The sequence below is a fragment of the Macrotis lagotis genome, chromosome X (genome assembly GCF_037893015.1).
Source record: "Macrotis lagotis isolate mMagLag1 chromosome X, bilby.v1.9.chrom.fasta, whole genome shotgun sequence".
Lineage (NCBI taxonomy): Eukaryota > Metazoa > Chordata > Mammalia > Peramelemorphia > Peramelidae > Macrotis > Macrotis lagotis.
Genome location: NC_133666.1, coordinates 535,697,634 through 535,718,630, shown reverse-complemented (window position 1 = coordinate 535,718,630; position 20,997 = coordinate 535,697,634). Strand labels below are relative to the sequence as shown.

Below are 20,997 nucleotides of genomic sequence, written 5' to 3'. Positions count from 1 at the left end.
AAAAGTAAAACATACCAAACATCTTCACACCACATAAGCAATTTATTGGCTTCTTTAAGCCAAGAAACCAATAATTTCTAGATTATTTTCAGCAAATGTTAGTCTTGATCTGACTTTTCCTACATCACCTAACATATTCTTCAACCATAAACTCCCAGACATTATTAGTATGTTCATTTTCATTATCTGCTTAATTAGAATGTAATTAGGAAAGCCATTTAGTATAGGCATGAATCATAAAATGAATTCCAAAGCCTGGTAGTTTCTTCACTCTTTTAGATTAGTCATGCTTCTTTTACATTAGCATCCTAGTACATTTTTCATCTTACATGCTTACATAGTCACTGAAGACTGATAGTTGTTAAACTACTTAGACTATGATTTGGTCCAAGTTTTTGCTCTACATTATTTCTAGCTTCTTGTAATTCCAAATATTTGACGAAAACTTAATCCTGAAGTCAGAAGAAAGGGGAAATAAAATTAAGAAGTTTTAAAAATTCATTTGATAAGAATGAAATATCTTCAAGACTTCTTTTTTTGTGTGAGTATGCTTACTTGTTATTTCTGCATATCTTTAGACTAAACCTGCCTTTTTATGATGTATCACCCCTTCCAGAAATTTTTAACCTATTGCTCCATGGAAATACATGATAGATCTCTTTACACCTCTTTACATCTCAAACACCTCTAAAATGGACAGGAGACATGAATTAAATAGTGATTGGAGGCAAGTGTAAGTTATCATATATTCTTTTTCTTTTTCTTTTTTATTTATTTTATTTATTTAAGACAATGGGATTAAGTGGCTTGCCCAAGGCCACACAGTAAAGTAATTATTAAGTGTCTGAAGTCATATTTGAACTCAGGTCCTCCTGACTCCAGGGCTGGTGCTCAATCCACTGCTCCACCTAGCTGCCCCTTTATATTCTTTTTAAATAAATGGTTTCTACAAAAATAAAAAAGACTGAGTTTTATCTTTGTATCATTGATCATGAGTGATACCCAACCTTAATTAAAGGATGCAGAAAGACTTTCAGCCACAGGACAAAGAAATCTTTTTTGAGGATTCCAAAGGAGGTGAAAAGTTGTGATGGTTCTGTGAAAAGAATTTACTAAGAAAATTGTCCTTAGAAATAAAGTCAATAAGTTTGAGGTTAAGCAGAATTATCTCTTTTCAAATGATGGATTATTATGAACTGCTGGTTTCTCTGTAACTTTTATATGTATGTAGGCTTCAGCTGAAGCATTATGCCCATTCTGTATTGCAAACACAGTTATAATGTTGCCAGTGATTTTATTTTAAATTGTGAAATTTAGGAACCTTAAAAGGGAAAAAAAATGCTCTAAAAGGGAAAGCATCTCAGCAAGATAAAATGCACTTTAGGGAAGCAGTTTCTGCCAGCTGGATTCATATTCTTTTTTTTTTTTTACCTGTACTTGCCTTATTATTCTCTTCTTTAGCTAACTGCTTTAAATTAAATTTACATGTTGTCCCAGCTGGCAAGTGAGGAAGAAAGCCAACCTTTTGGGTTGAATAGTGCTTCTGCTGACTCAAGAGGCAAAAAAACCCTCAAAATATAAATTCACATTTTTTTGCAATTATTCTTGATTAATAACTTTAACTTGAAGATTAAAATCCTCAAGAACCTGTAAATAGTTCTGTCTTGTGGTGTGGTCTTGACCATTGTGTCTCATTCATACCGATAGTGTCCCTGCCCCCCCCCCCCCTTAGCATAACCCTTTTTTTGTTTGTTGGAGTGGAGTGAAATGAAATGTTGGAGAAAGTGTTTTTAGTCTCCCATATATATCATTTCTATTTCCTTTACCACAAGAATATCTTTATCTCTCCCTCTCTGTTTGTATGAAGAAGTTTTTGGCTAGTTGCCTATCCTTTTAAAAACTGAATTGGTTCCATATTCAGGGTTCATTCTGTTCTTAATTGTGTGATAAGGTAATTTTGGAGCTGTGTACAAAAACTTCAGACATTGTTATTTGACTATAAGAGGCCTGATGCTTTTTTTCACAGAAGATAAAATGTTGATGCAGAATTGTTTATTTGTGGATTTATGCATCTATTCATTCATCTATTTATCTGTCTCTTCATTCCTTCATTTATTGGCTTGTATTTGTCTATTTATTTATTTACTTTTGTATGAGTTTGTTTTAGGCTCAACTGACAGAGGCTAACATTTCAATCAGTTTTACTGAAATATATTGTTGTAAGCTACTCACTCAGAGGTACTGAGTGAGGTACTGCCTTTAGGCATTTGGTTGAATCAGCAGTGGACTTGTAATCAAATTAATTGGGTCTGAGCATACCTCTGTCTGCTAGATGCTACTTGATTTTTGGGGCATCTGACTCTTTTAGTCTTTTTTTTTCCCTTTGTCAAATGAGAATCATATCACCACCCCTTTGCCAGTTTAGTGTGAAGAAAGTATTTTGTAAAGCAAAGTATTATAATTGTTAGTAATTATTATTAGTGAAAAACAGTCATTTTATTTAATCTGAGTCTCTATAACATTTTACATAAAGTACATAACTGATAAGATGTAGTTTAAGTCCTTTATTATAATGTTCAAGTTTGTCTTCCTCCAAGACTATCTAAGAAAACATACAGCCATATCCTTTGATACCATTCTACCTCTGTCCCCCATTTACACATTTATTTCCCTCACCCCTTTTAGCTTCTATTTATGGCAAGTCCTTGAGAATAGAATTTGTTTTCCTTTCTGTTTGCTTTTCTAAGTATAATCCCTAGAATGTAGCAAATGCTTACTTATAGCTTATTGACTGGCTGAAGGAAGTATATACATTCCAAGATTTTGATCCTAGGTGACTGGGAGAATGATGGTACCCTCAACAGTGATAGTAAAGTTCAGAATGGGGAAAAAGATAACGAGTTCTGTTTTTGATATATTGTTTGTCCTGTCTATAGGATAACGAATTTGAAATATTTACAGGGCAATTGAATGAGAGAAACTGAGTTTGGAACTTGTAAATATTGTCAGATTTAGTTAATGTTTTGTTGAAGATTGTTGAAGGCACTTCCTCCACTCTTCCCTTTGTCATAAAACAATTGGGAAGGAGAGAGGAATATATTTTGAAATTAAGATGGTATAAAAACAAGATAAGATTATTTGGGAAAAAAATAAAGGCAAAAAAAGAGGCAATTCTCTACTCCTAAAAAGTATTGTTTATGGTAATAATGATCACAAACAAGCTGAATAGATGAAATTTTAGGTCTCTTCCAGTTCTAACAATTTGTGATTTCATAAAAATTGCTCTTATTTTGATAGAAATACCTTGCTTGTAAAGGATTAAAGAAAATTCATCGAAACTATGACAATAAGAATTGTGCACCACTTTCATCATTTATCACTAAGTTCCTACATGACTTAATTATTCAGTTTTTGTCTTTTAATTGTCTACTTCAAATCCAAATAGTTACAAAGCCCCCAGAATTCCTTATATTATACACTAGAAAATCAGTAGAAAGGTCTTAAAGAAAAATGTTTTTGTAAAGATAATTAAAAAATTAAAAATCGGAGGATGTATATACATCCATACAAAAAGGTCTTCATATGAAAATACTAACGTAGCTCTAGCATTATCACTAACATTGTCTCATGTACTTGAGTGAGCAACTTAGCCCTTGTGGATCTCAGGGGATTCATTCAGAAAACTAAAATGTTTGTTGCATTTACCTGCCCCACAAAGATGAGAAAGATAATCTTTCACTTCCTCATTGGTGTAAAAAATTCCTGAGGGCCGGCACTCTCACTTCTGGTGACTTAGGCTTCCCAAGGCACATCCAGGAAGTGTTGGCAGTCATTTTTTAGATGAGGAGACTGAGGTTTTAGAGGGTTATTTAGAGTCAGTACTTTAAGTAGTCTTTTGTCTCTTCAACTTGTCTCTTTTCTACTTTACCAGTATTCTGAATGCCATTGAGGGAATGGATTCAATAATGATTAGAAACTTGTAGGGCCCTATGTACAATGCTAAAACTGTTTATTGTAATTGTAATTATTATATAATACACATACTTGCAGTTTGGTTACTGTTTTGAGTCTCATGTTCTGGCTATACAAAAAAAGGGAATTGCAGTCCAGGAAAGGTAGAAAGCTGACTTTGCAGAAAGTAAGTTCTGGGTGCCAGTCCTTCCTTTGGCTCATACCAGCTTTGTTACTGGATCATTAATTTTACTTCTCAATTGCTTGGGCAGCTCTCTACACTGTCCATTACAAACATAATGCTGACTTGTATTGGTAGAGGGAGTTTTCACATGTGGGGAGTATGCAGCCTATAGCTATGAAATCACTGGTTGAGACTTGTACACCCATAATTATGGATTCTTCTCTGGTCTACACTTCCAAGAGAGGTATCTTCTACCATTCTACCTCTGTCCCCCATTTACACATCTATTTCCCTCACCCCTTTTAGCTTCTATTTATGGCAAGTCCTTGAGAATAGAATTTGTTTTCCTTTCTGTTTGCTTTTCTAAGTATAATCCCTAGAATGTAGCAAATGCTTACTTATAGCTTATTGACTGGCTGAAGGAAGTATATACATTCCAAGATTTTGATCCTAGGTGACTGGGAGAATGATGGTACCCTCAACAGTGATAGTAAAGTTCAGAATGGGGAAAAGATAATGAGTTCTGTTTTTGATATATTGTTTGTCCTGTCTATAGGATAACGAATTTGAAATATTTACAGGGCAATTGAACATATGTGACTGTAGTTCAGCCCACAAACTAGGCTGTTTTATATATAAGACTGTAAATCACCTGCAGTGAGGTGGTAACTGCATCCATGAGGCTTCATGAACTCAAAAAGTGTGTTAGTGAGTGCAAGAGAAGGAGGACCATGACACAACCTTGTGAATCACTGTTAATGAACATGACATGGAAAAAGAAACAGCAAAGGAACCTGAGAACAAGTAGCTGGACAGATGGGAGGACATCCAGGAGAGCAGTGTCCTGAAAATCTAATGAGGAGGCAGTATCTTGAAGAATGGTGTCAAATAAAGAATGTAATTTTTGAGGGCAACATGCTATTTTTGTGAGTTTTTGATGATACAGTTTTCAGATCAGCAGAACAACAACTACAAAAACTTTGTGGGAATACATTTTCAAGGATAACAGAATCTTTATCTTTACTAAATTAAACTCTTTTTCTTTTGGGGGGGGCAAGGCAATGGACTTAGTCACTTCTCCAAGGTCATATCACACAACTTAAGAAAGTATTAAATGTCTAAAATCCTCCTGACTACAGGACCAGTGCCCTATCCACAGCACCACTTCATTGCCCCCATAACTATCTATTTTTATTTTGGTTTATTAATGATATATGGGGCTAGTCATAATTCCTATGCATCAAGAAAACTTTTCATTTGAATTTATTGAGTTCTCCAATTTATTGTGTAGTCTTAGAATATAGCTAAATTCTTAGAGCAACTGAGTCAATAGAGTAAATAGAGCACTGAACTTGAAATCAGAAAAACTCATTAGTTCAAATCCAACCTGAGATGATAATTGTGTGATCCTGTGCATGTAACTCTGTTTGCTTCAATGCTTCATCTATAAAAATGAGCTGAAGAAGATGTTATAAAGCACTTGGGTATTTTTGTCAAGAAAACCTCAGATGTGGTCACAAAAAATTAGACTGAACAACAGCAAAAAGTCACTCTTGACCCCTTGGTTAAAACTATCATCACAGTTGGTGGGAAATATGGAGAAAACTTATGCTTTAAATCAAGGCCCAGCCTCTACTCCTAGGGTTCCCACCCAGAGGGTTAGAGAGTGCTGGGTAGATTCGAATGTGTAGTATTAATGAGATTTCCCAATGATGAATTTTCTGGTGAAGGAAGACATGTCCAAGAATTCCAAAGAAGACCTAAAGCAGTGTCACCTGATGGAAAATGAGGAGAAAAAACTGCTGCTCATTGTTCCTGTCAGTAGAATGAAGAGGGAAAAAAATACAATTTGACTCATGCTGAAAATGCAATGTAGAAACTGAGAGATGTGTAGGTAGTAGATAAAAGGAGATAGCAACCAGGATAATGACTCTATTCAGATGCAACTTTCCTTCAATCATTCCAACTTAATTGATCTTGTCCTGAAAGGATTCTTTTCCTGATAGTTGAGTTTATATATATATTTTTAAGACTCTCTTATTCATAACCCTTCATGGAATGAAAATGTCAGTCAGTCATTACACATTGAGTAAGCACTTACTGTGTGCCAGAATCAGTATTATTATCTTGGGGTGGTTAAGCATGAATAATAATAATGTCAAGTCAATCTGCACTTCTTTAAAGAATTTGTCACTCTTTAAATTGTGGGAAGCACTCCACAGGTATTATTTCACTGGCTCTTTAGGAGGTAGGTGCCTCACCTTATTAGCCCAAATTTAGAGATAGTTAATCAGAGAGCTCCTGGTTTGACAGTCTCCTGCTAGTGTTAGAATAAAAATGTGAACCCAAATCTTCCAGACCTCAACCCCAGCAGTTTATAAATAGATGAATAAGTATTATCTATTTATGTGCAAAGTGTTAGGCATACAAAAAGTAAAATAGTTCCTGTCCTCAAAGAGCTCACATTTTAATTGGAAAAACAGCATATACATAGAAAGATTTCAGCCACAAGTCTCTTGAGTACAGTCCTTAGGTAACAGATAGTAATAATATATCATCTTTAATATCATATCCAATGCTTGGCTCATAGTAGCTTCTAATATTGAACCTTTTGACAGTGCCAAGGACTTTGGTGGCAAGAACTTTCTTTTCTTGGTCTTCAGTAACTGTCTGATACACTCTTGGAGGCAGTTACCACATCTTCAAAGGGGTTGCTTCCCTACTGGTTGCTTTCAGGACTGAACTTGAAAAATAGAGGATACTGCCACGTTCAGGAATTTGGGTCCAAGCTCCTGGTTTATCTCTTGGGCTCCGAGGAGAGGTGGCAAGGGTAGTTAACTTGCCAGAAATGTGCCAATTCCTATTTTTCCATGAGGGTGACTTGTTATAACCAGTAGGACTTTCTTGCCTTTTAGATATTTGACAGTTGGTGGGGATGACTGCGTCCTTCTCCACAGGAATTGTTTTGTTTTCCTAGATAAAATCTGAGATAGCTGAGCTACAAGCAGGGTAAGTGGTCTAGGTTGCTTGCACTTGAATTCCAGATTCTGGCCTGTCTCTATCTTGGTCTCAGGGGGAGATAGTGGTCACCATGGTGGTATTGATGGTGGCTTGATCCACCTAGCTAAAATGCTTCCTTAGAGTGCCTTAATACTTAAGCTTGGCTGCTTGTCCAAGTCATGAAGTGTGATTCTTTCTACTCTCCCACCTCCCATTTATTTCATAGATGCCATTTGAACTTAACCTTCAGGCCTAAATGAAATGAGTTTAGTAGTCTGAACAGAGTCCCTAGTGAACAATAGACCATATTACCAAAACACCATATGGATATACAAAACTATCAGTTTCTCCTTAAGAAACACTCCATGCTGAGCAAACATGAAGGCAGAATTACCTCACACACTCCAGAGAGTGATTTTTCCAGGTGAATATTGAGGTCGTTCATAAGGCATCAAGGAAAAGTGTGCATTGCATTTTGCTTGGACCTCTTTGGCTTGGGAATATAGCAAGGACTGTACTCTGTAGCTTAGCCATTGTAACTTCACTATTTGGGGTAGGCAATATGTCAGCTCCTTTTTCAGGCTTGTGCAAGTTGAATTCATTTATGCATAATACATTTTAACATTTTGTGCATATTCATTGAGAAATAGATTCTTAGAAAGTCTTTAAACAATATATATTTTAAAAATAATTGCATTTTTTTTAAATTAGAAGACACAATTTTCTCAAATTATTTAAAGGGAAAATAATTTTACTCTGAGATGAGGTGATGGAGAGAATTCCTCCTTAACAGTTTCCTATTCAGAGAATACTGAATGTGCCTAATTTGGTGTATCTTACAATAAGAAGCATAATGTACAATTATAAAAACCCCAATCTAGTTAATTATAGATATTAGAAACTGTTTTTATTTACTTTTAGAAATTGAGTGGTTTCCTGAAAATTATTTCCAGAAAATGGATACATAATCTCAGCTTTACATTTGAAAATAACTTCTTTATTTTACAAGTTTAAATAAATAAAGTGTGGGGAAAACTGTGCAGACTTGAATGTGTAACAATCATGTGACATCTTGGACATCATGTAAATTTGTTTCTTTATCTTTTTCTGACTCCTATTTCTAGATTTCTTTTGACCTTGCTGAATATACTGCAGATGTTGATGGTGTTGGCACTCTACGGCTTCTTGATGCAATTAAGACTTGTGGCCTTATCAATTCTGTAAAGTTCTACCAAGCCTCAACAAGTGAACTTTATGGAAAAGTACAAGAAATACCACAAAAGGAGACCACTCCTTTTTATCCTCGGTCACCATATGGTGAGGATGTGTGTCTGTGCACTGTGTGCCGCCCGCATGTACCCGTGTGTGTGTGTGTGTGTGTGTGTGTGTGTGTGTGTGTGTGTGTTTCTGGTTTAATTCTGTACATGTCTCAGGGCTGAAGTCATTTGGGTGTGAGATTAACATTAAGATAGACTAAAAGTGACTAGACTTGTTGAGAGGCATACCTTTATAAATTGCTAAATAAAAGTATTTGCTGCCATTGCCTGAGGGATGGAAATTACCACCTCACTTTACAGAACCTTGTTCATTCAGCTCTTCCATACAGAACACTTAAAAAGGAAAATTAGACTCAACATGATTCTTTTTTATTGAAAGATTGTGAGATCATGTTGAAGTGATAAGATTTCATGTTTTTTTTTTGTTTCCTCAAAGTCTCCTAAGAGTTCTTCCTTCAGAACACATGCTAAATCTGGAATATTTTTAAAGGAACGTTTATAAAAAGCTTCAGTGATAGTTTCAAATCAGAGTATTTAAATTTTTTTTATTACATTATTACCACTGGTTTTTTTATTTTTAAACTAGGAAAGATGAAAATGTCATACTTTACACAGTCTATTTCTGTTTCTTTTATGTGAAAATAGCTGTGTACTGTTGCAAGAAAAAAATTAGTTATATATTTCCCCATAGAAATATTTGTAATTCAACAAAAGTTTGGGTACTTTTCATTTAACTGTTCTTTCTTCTTCTGGATTTCCTTTGATTTTCATGCCTTTCTATAATTGTGCTTTGATCATGTTCTAAAAATTGTTATAAATTGACTTTTAAGAAGTTTTATATTAATTTTAAATAAATTTCTTCAACAGGAGCAGCAAAACTTTATGCTTACTGGATTGTGGTGAACTTCCGTGAGGCCTATAATCTGTTTGCTGTGAATGGTATTCTTTTCAATCATGAGAGCCCCAGAAGAGGTTAGTAGATATTAGGCTTGGAATGTTCAGAAGGTCTTGGCCAAAAAAAAAAAGTTTAAAAGGCCCTTAAAAGAATACAAATATTATAATCAATTTGTCTATTTTAAGTGCATAAGAAAAAATATCTATTTAAGTTTATTTAGTATAGGTTATTTCTTAAGACCATTCCTGGAATGCATTTATGGTGAAAAAAACACTACACTCATCCATGACGAGGACAGAAAAACAATTTACCTCCTTGACATTCTAAGAAAAAACCATAAAGAGAAAAAGTGATACTTGAAATGTCTTTGTATGCCAAGTTGCTAACTGAATCTCTGTTTATAAGATGTAAACATGATTTATTATCATGTTTTAGAATGCATCTATCACTTCATTGGTATAGGGGGCTTCTGGTGAAGAAATTCTGTCTTCCAATATAAATCATTACCTGTTTTGCAATTTAGTGAGTGACTGAGTAAGTGAATGAGTGAATGAGTGTTTGTGTATAAGAGAATTACTGGGGTCTCTTTCCCTATGCCACCCTATCTCTATGTCATATTAATAGCAAAAAATCATTTGAAAATTTCATTGAAAAATTTATTTTGTACCTTTTAGAAATTTCTACAACTTTTTCATTAGTCTAAATTTCCTATAACTTATTTAGTATGCTATGTGTAGAGGGAAAAGTAATAGAATTCTGTATTTCAGTACAACAGTACTTCGGGGACGATCATTAAGTGTCTTATTTCCTCCCACTGTACAGAATTCAATCCTGGGTGACTCTTAGCTATATCTTCCTATAAAACCTTTGAGGATTGTTTAGCTAACATATTGGAAGACCTCTGGGTCTTCACTCATTACACATGTACTAATCAGTAACATTGAGAATACTGATTTGTTATTCTTCGTGCTATATGACTAGTCATCCTCCTTTTTAAATTATTAATTAAGTATTAAAGTGTCTGAGACCAGATTTGAATTTAGGTCCTCCTGACTCCAGGGCCAGAGCTCTATCCACTGCACCACCTACGTGCTCTGATTGTTGTTTTTTTTTTTTTTCCTGGAGATGAACCAGTAGCCCAGGTTGTTGCAATGTTATTATTAGTAGTAGTTTTATTATTAGTATTATTATTAGTATTTTTGCAAGGCAGTGGGGTTAAGTGACTTGCCCAAGGCCACACAACTAGGTAATTATAAGTTTCTTAGGATGGATTTGAACTCAGGTACTCCTGACTCCAGGGCGGGTGCTCTATCCACTGTGTCACCTAGCTGTCCCCTATTGTAATGCTTTTAATGACTATTGTCATGTGTGTTTAACAACCTGATACTATTCAGTATTAGGAAGATATATAGCTAACTTTTTTTAAGGCATATTTGTTGCTGAAGGAAAAGTCTTTAAGATAGTCTCCTAAATTATTAAATAATTCTCCTGATTTATTTTGTTTTAAAATTTTTAGGAATCCAGTAAACTCAATACTATAAGTCATAGTTTTCTTTATTCTTTTATATAAGCATACTCCTAATTTTCCTTCCTTACAAAAATTGAAAAGTAAATTTTCATTAAAATTAATATATCAATATAAGTCAAGCATTTAAATTTCCTACAATGCTTGAATGTAGTCATCATGTTAGTTTGAATGAGAGTACCCCCCCAAATCTTCAAAAAAAAATTTGGTAGCAGATCACTCTGAATTTGGTAGAAGTCTAAATCATAGGCTAGTATACATGAAATTGTTTCTTTTAAGTTTTAATTACATATAGTAACTTATATTATCTGTTAAGACAGTGTTTCTCAATCAAGTTCCAGCTAGACATGCTTTGATGAATAGATATGATTAGTTCATAATAAGTAAAATATTTTTGTACCCACAATTTGCTGATGATTTTTTTTAAAAAAGTTATGCTATTAAGTAAGTTAAGCATGTTCTATTATTCTTATTTTTTGCATTAGTAACTAACTCAATTAGCAGAACTTCTATTTCTTAGATGCTGAAAAGGTGAAGTTCAGCACAGTCCAGATTGAATGCACACAAATGCTAAATAAGTGAAAGTGCAAATTAATGAGGCTTTACAGCATTGCAAGATTTTCTTTCTTCCTGGCAATAAAATAAGTCTGGAATAGCTTTTGTGACATAAACTGCTTTTCTTAATGCAAAATAATTGGCAAAGACTATTTTTGAATTAGTGCATATTGTTCCATGAAATAAGTTGTAACTTTAAAAAAATGTGGATAGTTCTGCCTAGAATTTTTTTTTAATATAATGATGTAGACAGTCAGGCCTGGAGACTAATAACTTTTCCCATTCCCAGGCTCCTCATTCATTTCTGTGCATAAATATTCCAAGGGTAATCTACTAATCGCAGCTCTCAGTAGACTTCTGTTGGCTGGTTGACCTCTCCCAGGCCTGCTCCATTACATACATTTGCTCAGCCAAGCTCTGGAAAAGCATTTTCATTATTTCCTGTGGACTAGCTAAGCCCAAGATGTATATCAATGGGGCTGTGCAAGTGTCCCTTGTGAATGTTTTATGCCTCCTGTGTTCATGTATAAAATAGATAACAGCTCTGTGTGGCAATGGAAGAAACAATCTTTTAAAAAAAAATTAACATACAATAGGTAAAGAAGGGAGGTATTATGCATCATGAAAAGAACACTGAACTAACAGTCAGGTATGAAAGTTCTATCTGCTCCTTGAATTGCTATACAAATTTTGGCAATCCATTCAACCAGAGTTTCAACTCTCTAATGAAAATAATAATACTTTCAGGACTTTCTAGTATTATTGTGATGAAAACACTTAACATGTTTTTGCTGTCCATCTCTGTGACTCAGAGGCATTTTATGTAAAATGGATTTGATGATAACTTACCCATGTCTATTTCATTGATTTGTGACAAGAATCTAATGAGCAAATGTTTATGAAAGTGCTTTGAACATTATAAAATATACAATTGTGAGATGGTAGTGTATTTTAATATTATTAAGATGGTAGTGTATTTTAGTGATTAGACTACTCCAGGTCAGGATGACCTGGGTTCAAATCCCATTTCAGATAACTGCTAGTCTTGTGATTATTGGGCAAAATACTTTCCCTTCTTAGACCTTAGCTTCCTCATTTGTAAAATGAGGAGCTTAGCCACTAAGATCCCTTCTAGTTGCAAATTTATAATCTTATGATCTTATGATAAACATTCAGTTGTTCAAATTGAAGCTAGAATGACACATTCAGCCCATTCTCTTATATTTTCTAGAACTATTGATGTTAGAAACATGCAAAATTATTGTTATTCAGAATGATAAACCTCAGGTACTACAAAGAACCTTGGTTATCCAAACAATCAATTTTGTTCCCTTTGTTCTGTTTCCCAAATCAGAAAAAGTAGACTAAAATTAAAAAAAAATTTGATATCCTTTATCTTGCATATTTCAGACTCATTCCCAGTTGCCCTTGTGACAGAGAAAAGCAGGCAAATATAATCTATGTGATGGCCTCATCTTAGGATATGTATGATATTCTTTCTTAGTAGATTTAATAAACTGAGGAAAGATCTCCAATAATTTAGGTGGAATCAAAGTTCTGGGTTAGAGTTTTAAGTTAGAGATAACTCAGACTTTCAATTACCCAGAATGCTAATCTTTACAAATATAAAATGTTAAAGAAGTTCTCTTGTTCTTTGTTTCTAAATGATAGTAGAGACATATGCATGATTGTTGATTGCTTTTATATATACACCTTGCTTGTCTGCCATGCCAGTGATGATACATTCTGAATAATTTCTATTCTTAGCGTAGCATGACAAGAACGATTTCCTTACATCTCTTGATCCTTTACCTGTCCCATTCCAAATGATAGCTGGAATTTTTTTTAAATGGACTAAGAAAAAGTTTTTTAGAATTCCATAATATCCTTTCAGTTAATTCAAGTCATCCTTGGGTAACCAAAATCAGAGGCTGGAAATGATAATCTGTGATCAAAATACTGGGTGAATAGTCAGGGTTTGTTCTGTTTTCTGTCATTCATTCACTTTATGACCTAAGGAAAGTTAATTAACAATTTGGTGCTACAGCTTCTCCATTTACTTATAAAATGAAGATCCTGTAGTAGTAGTATTTCTTACAAGTCAGTTATTAGATAATGGTTAAATCTTGGATAAGTTGGAGGAAAAAAGATTTGGTTTTGTAGTAAATGGAACATATTCATAGAAATATGGAAAAAGCACACATTCAAGATGTCAGGTCTTTGAGTGCTCTCTTTCCATATAATTAATTTCACAGGTATAATTTTAATATTATGAGGGTCAAGAATTTTAAATAATTCATTTTTTTTCTATGCTTCAATTCTATATCATCCCTTCCTCCTTCCCTCCCTCTTAACTCTACTGGTAGCCAGAGTGTATAAAAAGGGGAAGGAAGGAGATATAAGCATTATATGTATGACACCTCCTGCAGGCCAGGTATTATATTAGATGTTCTTTAATGAATACAGTGCTGTTCTTGGGCTCAGGATTACCTGAGTTCAGATCCAGCATCAATCATTTTCTACCCATGGGCCCCTGGGCAAGTCTTTTTACCTCTAGCTGCCTTAGTTTCCTCATCGGTAAAATTAGATTAGTAGCACTTATCTTTCAGGATTTTTCTGAGGATAAAATGATGTAATACTTTTAAAATGTTTTGCAAATCTTAAAGTACTAGCTGCTGTCATCATCATCATCATCATCATCATCATCATCAGTAGTAGTAGTAGTATTTTTAAAGGAGCAGCTTGTTGGTTCATTGTATAGACTCCTGTGCCTGGATTCACAAAAACTCATCTTGAGTTCATGTCTAGCCTCAAACATATACTATTTCTGGGATCCAGGGCAAATCAACTGTTTGCTTTAGTTTTTTCATCTGTAAATTCAACTGGAGAAGGAAATGGCAAACCATTCTGGTATCTTTTCCAGGGAATACAAGGGGTCACAAAGAAGTGGACATAATTAAGCAAGAATAACAAGAAATTTTATTTAATTAGAACTATAATGTTGTTAACTTTATGCTCTCCCCTTTTTGTTCTAAATCTCATAACAATTTTCCCCCCAGCTTATTACTGTCTTCTTTTTTCAGTTTATGATGGAAAGGTTGTCCATTCTTGTTAAGACGAATTCTTCTACTTAGCTTTTTGATTAATCCCTAGCCTTATCCCATGTAAGCTCTTCCTTTCATTCAGTTTTATCATATTCTTCATTCTTCAGTCTTTCCACATCCACTGGAACTTTTTCTATTGTTTATGATTTAAAAAATCTATTTATGTCCAAGTCTTCTTAAGTAAGGTCCCACCCTCTGTCCTTATTGTATTACAACTCTTCTTAACTAAAGTATCTAGTAAAGTCAGGTCATTTCTGATTTAATCATGTATAGAGCCTCTAAGTACTCAAAATACCAGGACACCCTAAAAGTAGCCTTAAGAACTTCAGAATTGATTGTATTACATGGGAGACAAGGGCACAGGACCACCAAGCATAGCTGGCCCTCATCAGAGGGGGTGCTGTGCTTTATGAGCAAAGCAGAACTGAGGGGCAACTCAAAGAAAATGTGAGATATGTAAGTTTAGAGTAAGCACCCTAGGTGTTCTCATGGACTATTTTTGCTCAATCTGTAGTAGAGCATTCTGAGATCATACTGGTCTGATCAGCCAGTCAGACACACTATAATTTGTCACAAGCCTAATGATGTCATTTTGGTCATCTTCAATAATGAAAGTCAAGAACCAACCATATTCTTATCCTCAAAGTACAATCCCTTCAATCCTTTAACTATCCTAAGAGAAATGCAATTCTCAAGAATAACAACTGTTATTTTCCTTTGTTGGGATGTGTATAGTTGAGTGTTTTTGACTAGTGTTTGCCCCCCCCCTTCCTTTTACCTTTCTATACAACTCTTGAATCTTGCATGAAGATCAAGTTCTTTATTCAGTTCTGGTCTTTTTATCGAAAATCTTTTTATCAGAAATCCTATATTTCATTGAAAATCCATCTTTTCCCCCTGACAGAATATGCTGAATTTTGCAGGGTAGTTAATTTTGGTTGTAATCCACCATCTTTTTTGCCCTCCAAAATATCATATTCCAGGCTTTCCTATCCTTTGTTGTTGAAGTTGATAAGTCTTGTGTAATTCTGATTGTGTTTCCTTTGTATTTAAATTGCTTGTCTTTGACTGCTTATAGCCAAATTCTGGAATTTGGCCATGATAGAGTTGGGGGGGTGTTGGAGGTATTCTGGACTATTTTGTTTTCTTGATCTAGTATGTTAAAACAGTTTTCCACGATAATTTCCTGAAAGACATTTTCCAGGTTCTTTTTTGGATCTAGGCTTTTGGGTAGATCAATTGTTCATAGATTATCTCTTCTGGATCTATTTTCATTTGTTTTTCCTAAAGGATACCTTACATTTTGTTCAATTTTTTTCAGTCTTTTCATTTTGTTTAATGAAACCTTGATGTCTATCATAGAGTCATTAGTTTCTATTTGTCCAATCCTAATTTTTAGGGTTTTATTTTCTTCAGTTAGATTTTGTGTTTCATTTTCCAGTTGGTTATTTTATTTTTAAATGAGTTGTTTTCCTTTTCCAGTTGTGCAACTTTTTTTGATAAGTTACATTCTTTTTTGCAGTTGGACATTTTTACTTTTAAACAAGTTGATTTCTTTGATTAGTTTTTCATAATTCTCTTGTATGGCCCTCATTTCTTTTTTCCATTTTTCTTCTTACTCTCGTCTTTGTTTTTTAAAAATCTTTTATTAAGCTCTTTCATTTGATTACAATTCATGAGTTTCTTTGAGATGTTCCATATAGGTAATTTGTTACTGCTTTCTTCTTCTGAGATGGCATTTTTATCATCTCTATCTGAATAACAGCTTTCTGTGGTTAGTACTCTTGGTTTTTTGCTTATTTTGATAGTTGATATCTATTTCTGGGGTATAGGAAATATACTTATGAGCTTTTTATGCTGGGGCTGATATCTTATTGCTGGCTTATCACTTGCCAAGATATTTCCTATTCAGCTCAAACATTGCCAGTGCAGAGAGTTGTTTCTTCCTTTAGGTCCAAGCTCAGTGGTTTGTTCCCAAACCCATCTTGTCTATTGCCCAAGTGTTCCTAGGTCTCATACTTTGACTGGGACTGGGACCTTCTCTGCTTTATAGCTATATAGCTGAGTCAGGTCTTGGGTTGCTGTACAGTTGCTAGAACTTGGTTGTGCTGTGGCTAGAAGCCTACCGTTGGCTTTCCTGCTCATTCGCCTGGCTGACTTTACTTCCCCTTTTCTTTCAGAAGGGACAGACCTCCACTAACAATCCTCCAACATCCTCTATGATGTCTAGATTTGGGAACTTGTTTTGGTTTTTTTGTTTTGGTGGAATCTATAGCTTTAATGTTTGTGTAGAGGTCTTACTTAGCATTGTATAGAAAAAAGCTTCAGGAGCTTGGTGGCTTCATGTTGCCATCTTTCTTTTGCCCCAGAAGTTCCCTTAATCTACAGTTTTAAAGCTATCATGAAATAGGATATTCTGAACATGAAATATGTAGTTTGCCTTATTATAAAAACAAAATTCTGGGGCGGCTAGGTGGCATAGTGGATAAAGCACTGGCCTTGGAATCAGGAGTACCTGGGTTCAAATCCAGTCTCAGATACTTAGTAATTGCCTAGCTGTGTGGCCTTGGGCAAGCCACTTAACCCCATTTGCCTTGCAAAAAAACCCTAAAAAATATTCTTAGAAATTATTTTAAAAGACAAATTTTGTCCTTTTACTTTTTGAGAAAATACCATTAAGATTACACAAGCATGCAAATTTTGATCAATACTGTCTTGGAAGGCATTTTGAGGAACTTGAATAGTTTCTGAATGATCAATATCTTTGCTTACTAAGGCATTTGCAAACAAACCTCCAGATCATACTTTATCCTGACATTTCTTGTTTGGAGAATTCCTGTAACTTTAAAAATAAAGTCAAACAAGAAAATTTAGAGGTGGCAAATTACAGTTTTAACCCTACCACTTTCTAACCTTCATATCTTATTCTAAATATATTGATATATTATTAGTTACCATTATTTTTCTGTCACAAGCAAATAATAATATACTGAATCCTTAAGAAATTCACTGAATCAGTCAATAACTATTAAATATGTATTGTGTGCCAGATACTGTGCTTTAAAATATATTCATGTGATAGTACGTTTACAAATTATGAGCATTAATGTTATATTTAAATGGTATATATCTAGTATATGAAAACATTTTATATTATAGTTATTACATTTTCCTGATTCCCTATTTCCTCTTTCTGTCTTCTTCTTGTTCCTCATTCATAAAACTAAAATCTAATGTGATTGTTCTTTCTAGTAAGTTGACTTGATCCATTGGAAACCTTAACTAACTTGAATTTCCTGACTTTTCAATGCCTTACTCAGTAGTACTGAGTATGCAACACCCCGAATTTTAAGCACTATTTTTTTGAGTCTCAATGTCTATAGGCAAAGATGGAGTAGCTTAAATTTTATATAACTAAGGAATGGCTTCCCAGGGTGCCACATTCTTAAAGAAAAGCAGGGAAGTCATGAGTGCACTATGTGAAAGGGCACTCTGCAATAAACGCTTGCTACTTTTAGTGGATATGTTTTGCCAGTTTTCATTGGTGTGGCGCCCTTTGCTTTTTTGGTCTCTCACTTGAACAACAAATGGCCTTAGAAAAAGGCATAGATCTTTACACAATTCAGCACGTTTAGAAACCCCTTTACTACAGTACTTTTAAAAATCTGACTAGAATCAACTTATTGTCTAGATCATTAGGTCAAGCTCTGGGCAATTTATTGACTGCCATTTTCAGAAAAGAAAGATGAGGTTGAAAGTTGGAGAAGCAGATCTGTGCTATAGGTTTTCTTTTACTACAGTGAATCATCGTTTGTAATTGGCTTCATCCCTTTGATACCTTTAGCCTGAGTAAGAAATCACGTTCCATGTTGACAGTGTTATTTCTTCCATCTTCCTCCCACTCTATTCTTCCTTTTTGTTTTTTTTTTTTTGTTTCCCCCTTTATTGTTGAAGAATGTGAAACTTTCTCAAGTTTCTGGCTCAAACTAAACTTCTTCTGGATAACTACAGCCTTTGTTTTTGCAAGTTTGATATTAAGACCTTTCCTTATTAGCTAAACTTTTTTTTAAACATATACATAAAATACGTGGCACCTAAAATTATGACTCAGCCTGTGCTGTCTTCATTTAGGAGAAATTAGTCCCTTGGGGATCCTGTTTTTCTCTAGAATTCTTGTCCCATATAAGTTATACTGGATTCAGTGGGTATGATTGTTGTCTTTTATTACTTGAAAATTTTTATTCTGTTTGCATAGTTTCTGTATTATAAATGTAATATTTTAGTGATACTTCTTACTAACATATATTCCTATGTGCTTATAAGTATAAATATGTTTATGCACATATTATTTTCATTATCAAATTTTTACATAATTAAAATTATTCTTAGTAACTTAATTTCATAAATATTTTTGGCAAGCAAATCTCAATGCTAGGTACCACTCATCAACAAGTTCTAATGAAGAGAACATCAAATATCCAAGTTGAAAGGAACTTTAGAGGTTATCTAATGTAACCTGTTCATTTCTGCAGATAAGGAAACTGAAGCCCATGGACATTAAGAGATTTGCTAATTTTATCACAACTAATTAATGGAAATATTATTTGTAAACACAGGATAGAGATTTAGGTAAAAAAGAGCTTGGAGTTTATCTAGTTCATTGCCTTTATTTTCCCCATGAGGTAACTGAGGCCTAAATAATCTGCCTAAAGTCCTTTAGTTCATGAATAGCAAAGTTGGGATTTGAAACCAGGTTTTCTTGTGCCAAATACTATGTTAATCCATTAAATAAAAAACAAGTCTCCATAATCATCTACATACTGAGCACAGTTGTAGAGATGGAACATACATGGGACAAAATGGTGGAAAGAATTTGCTTTTGATGATATGGGGAAAAAGACTTACTCTCCTTTTTGAATTATTATCCTTCCTATAAGGAAATGACTCATTCATATCTTTAGTTACACATGAACTTTTTTGTCCTCATAAGGAACATGTCTCATTTGTTATTCATATTAACTCTTTTATAATACTTCATAGTTGAATAGGATATTTTCCCCAACTACATTCTCATTGTATTATACCTTCCCATTTCTTCATTTGAACTTCTAGATTACTTTGATAATATCTGTAATATGTGTAACACCCTTTGACCTGGTATTTGCAAGTTGGAACAGAATTGAGTTTTATTATAATTTGGAACCTATTATTATATCTTCATCTCTTGGAAATATGTAATAGGCATTTTCAAGAAATTAAGATTGTAGCATACACAGTGAGATGGAAAGTTCTGCACTGTTATTGATGAAGCAACCTGTGCTATTTTTGATACTTATCTATGAGATTTGGGACCTCAAAGATGGTAAGTAAACTGGCTCCAGAGTTAGGAAGCCCTAAGTTTAAGTCTTTCATCTGGGACCTGATACTGATCCTGGGCAAACCACTTCACTTATTAATTTTCTAGACAAACCTCTAATACTGTAACTTTCTGAGAAAGTACTGCCCTGGATCAGTAGAAGGGAGTTTTCTTATCTTGGGGTTATATATCTTGGTATATATCTATATACCAAAGAAATCTTAGGTCTGGTCTTTATCCCCTGTTCATATGATTCCTTTTTTTTAAGGTTTTTTGCAAGGCAAATGGGGTTAGGTAAGCCACCTAACAGCTAGGTAATTATTAAGTGTCTGAGGCCAGATTTGAACTCAGGTACTCCTGACTCCATCCACTGCATCACCTAGCTGCCCCTCATATGATTCTTAAACTAGGAAGTGGATGGTGGATAGAAATGAAAGGGAAAAGGGCAAGGTAGTTGTGAATGGATTTCTGAGAGTAAAGTGAAGCATGACTTGAGCCTCGTTTGGAAGTCAGTTTTGTTTTTGCATCTCTGCCAATCAGAACAGGGCCCAACACATAGAGTGGATGTTTAATTAAATTTTATTGATACTTAACCATAAAACCCTACATGCAACAAAACTGCATACACTTCTTTGTCTTCTTTTAAAGTTGGTTTTGAACTAGATGTCATTTGAGATCCCTTCTAGTACTGAGATTTCTTGATTCGGTGATACATTACCACTTCCTTGTCTTTGTTCATTTTATTTTCTGTGATTTATTTCATTTTATTCATTCATTATATAAGTATTTATTAATGCCTAATATGTTTTAGGCATTCTGACTTGCTAGACACTGGAGACACCAAGACATTAATTATAAAAAACAACAAAAAATGCTTTGCCCTTAAGGACCATAGACATTGTATATTGATAAATACAAAACATATATAGAGTATTATCACTGATTTTGTGGGAGGGATCATAACAATTAGAAGAATCAAGAAAGGCCCTTTTTGGGGGGGAAGAGATTGTATTTGCAAGACTCAAAAGAAGCTAGGAAATCCAAGAGGTGTAAATTGTAGAGGAGAGTACACTGTAGACCCTAATATTATAGATGTAAAACTAGAAAGGGCCTTCGAGGCCAACACATCCAGTCCTCTTATTTTACAGAT

At 34.2% G+C, this 20,997-nt stretch overlaps 1 protein-coding gene across 2 annotated transcripts in view; it reads left to right on the top strand.

The window, feature by feature from the left end:
* Nucleotides 1-20,997, top strand: part of GMDS (GDP-mannose 4,6-dehydratase) — a 741,723-nt gene that overhangs the window by 306,811 nt on the left and 413,915 nt on the right. For both annotated transcript variants that reach the window (XM_074199506.1, XM_074199507.1), the window contains 2 exons: nt 8,260-8,452; nt 9,280-9,384. In XM_074199506.1, the coding sequence (XP_074055607.1) occupies nt 8,260-8,452; nt 9,280-9,384 (298 nt within the window). The remainder of the gene's footprint in view (nt 1-8,259; nt 8,453-9,279; nt 9,385-20,997) is intronic.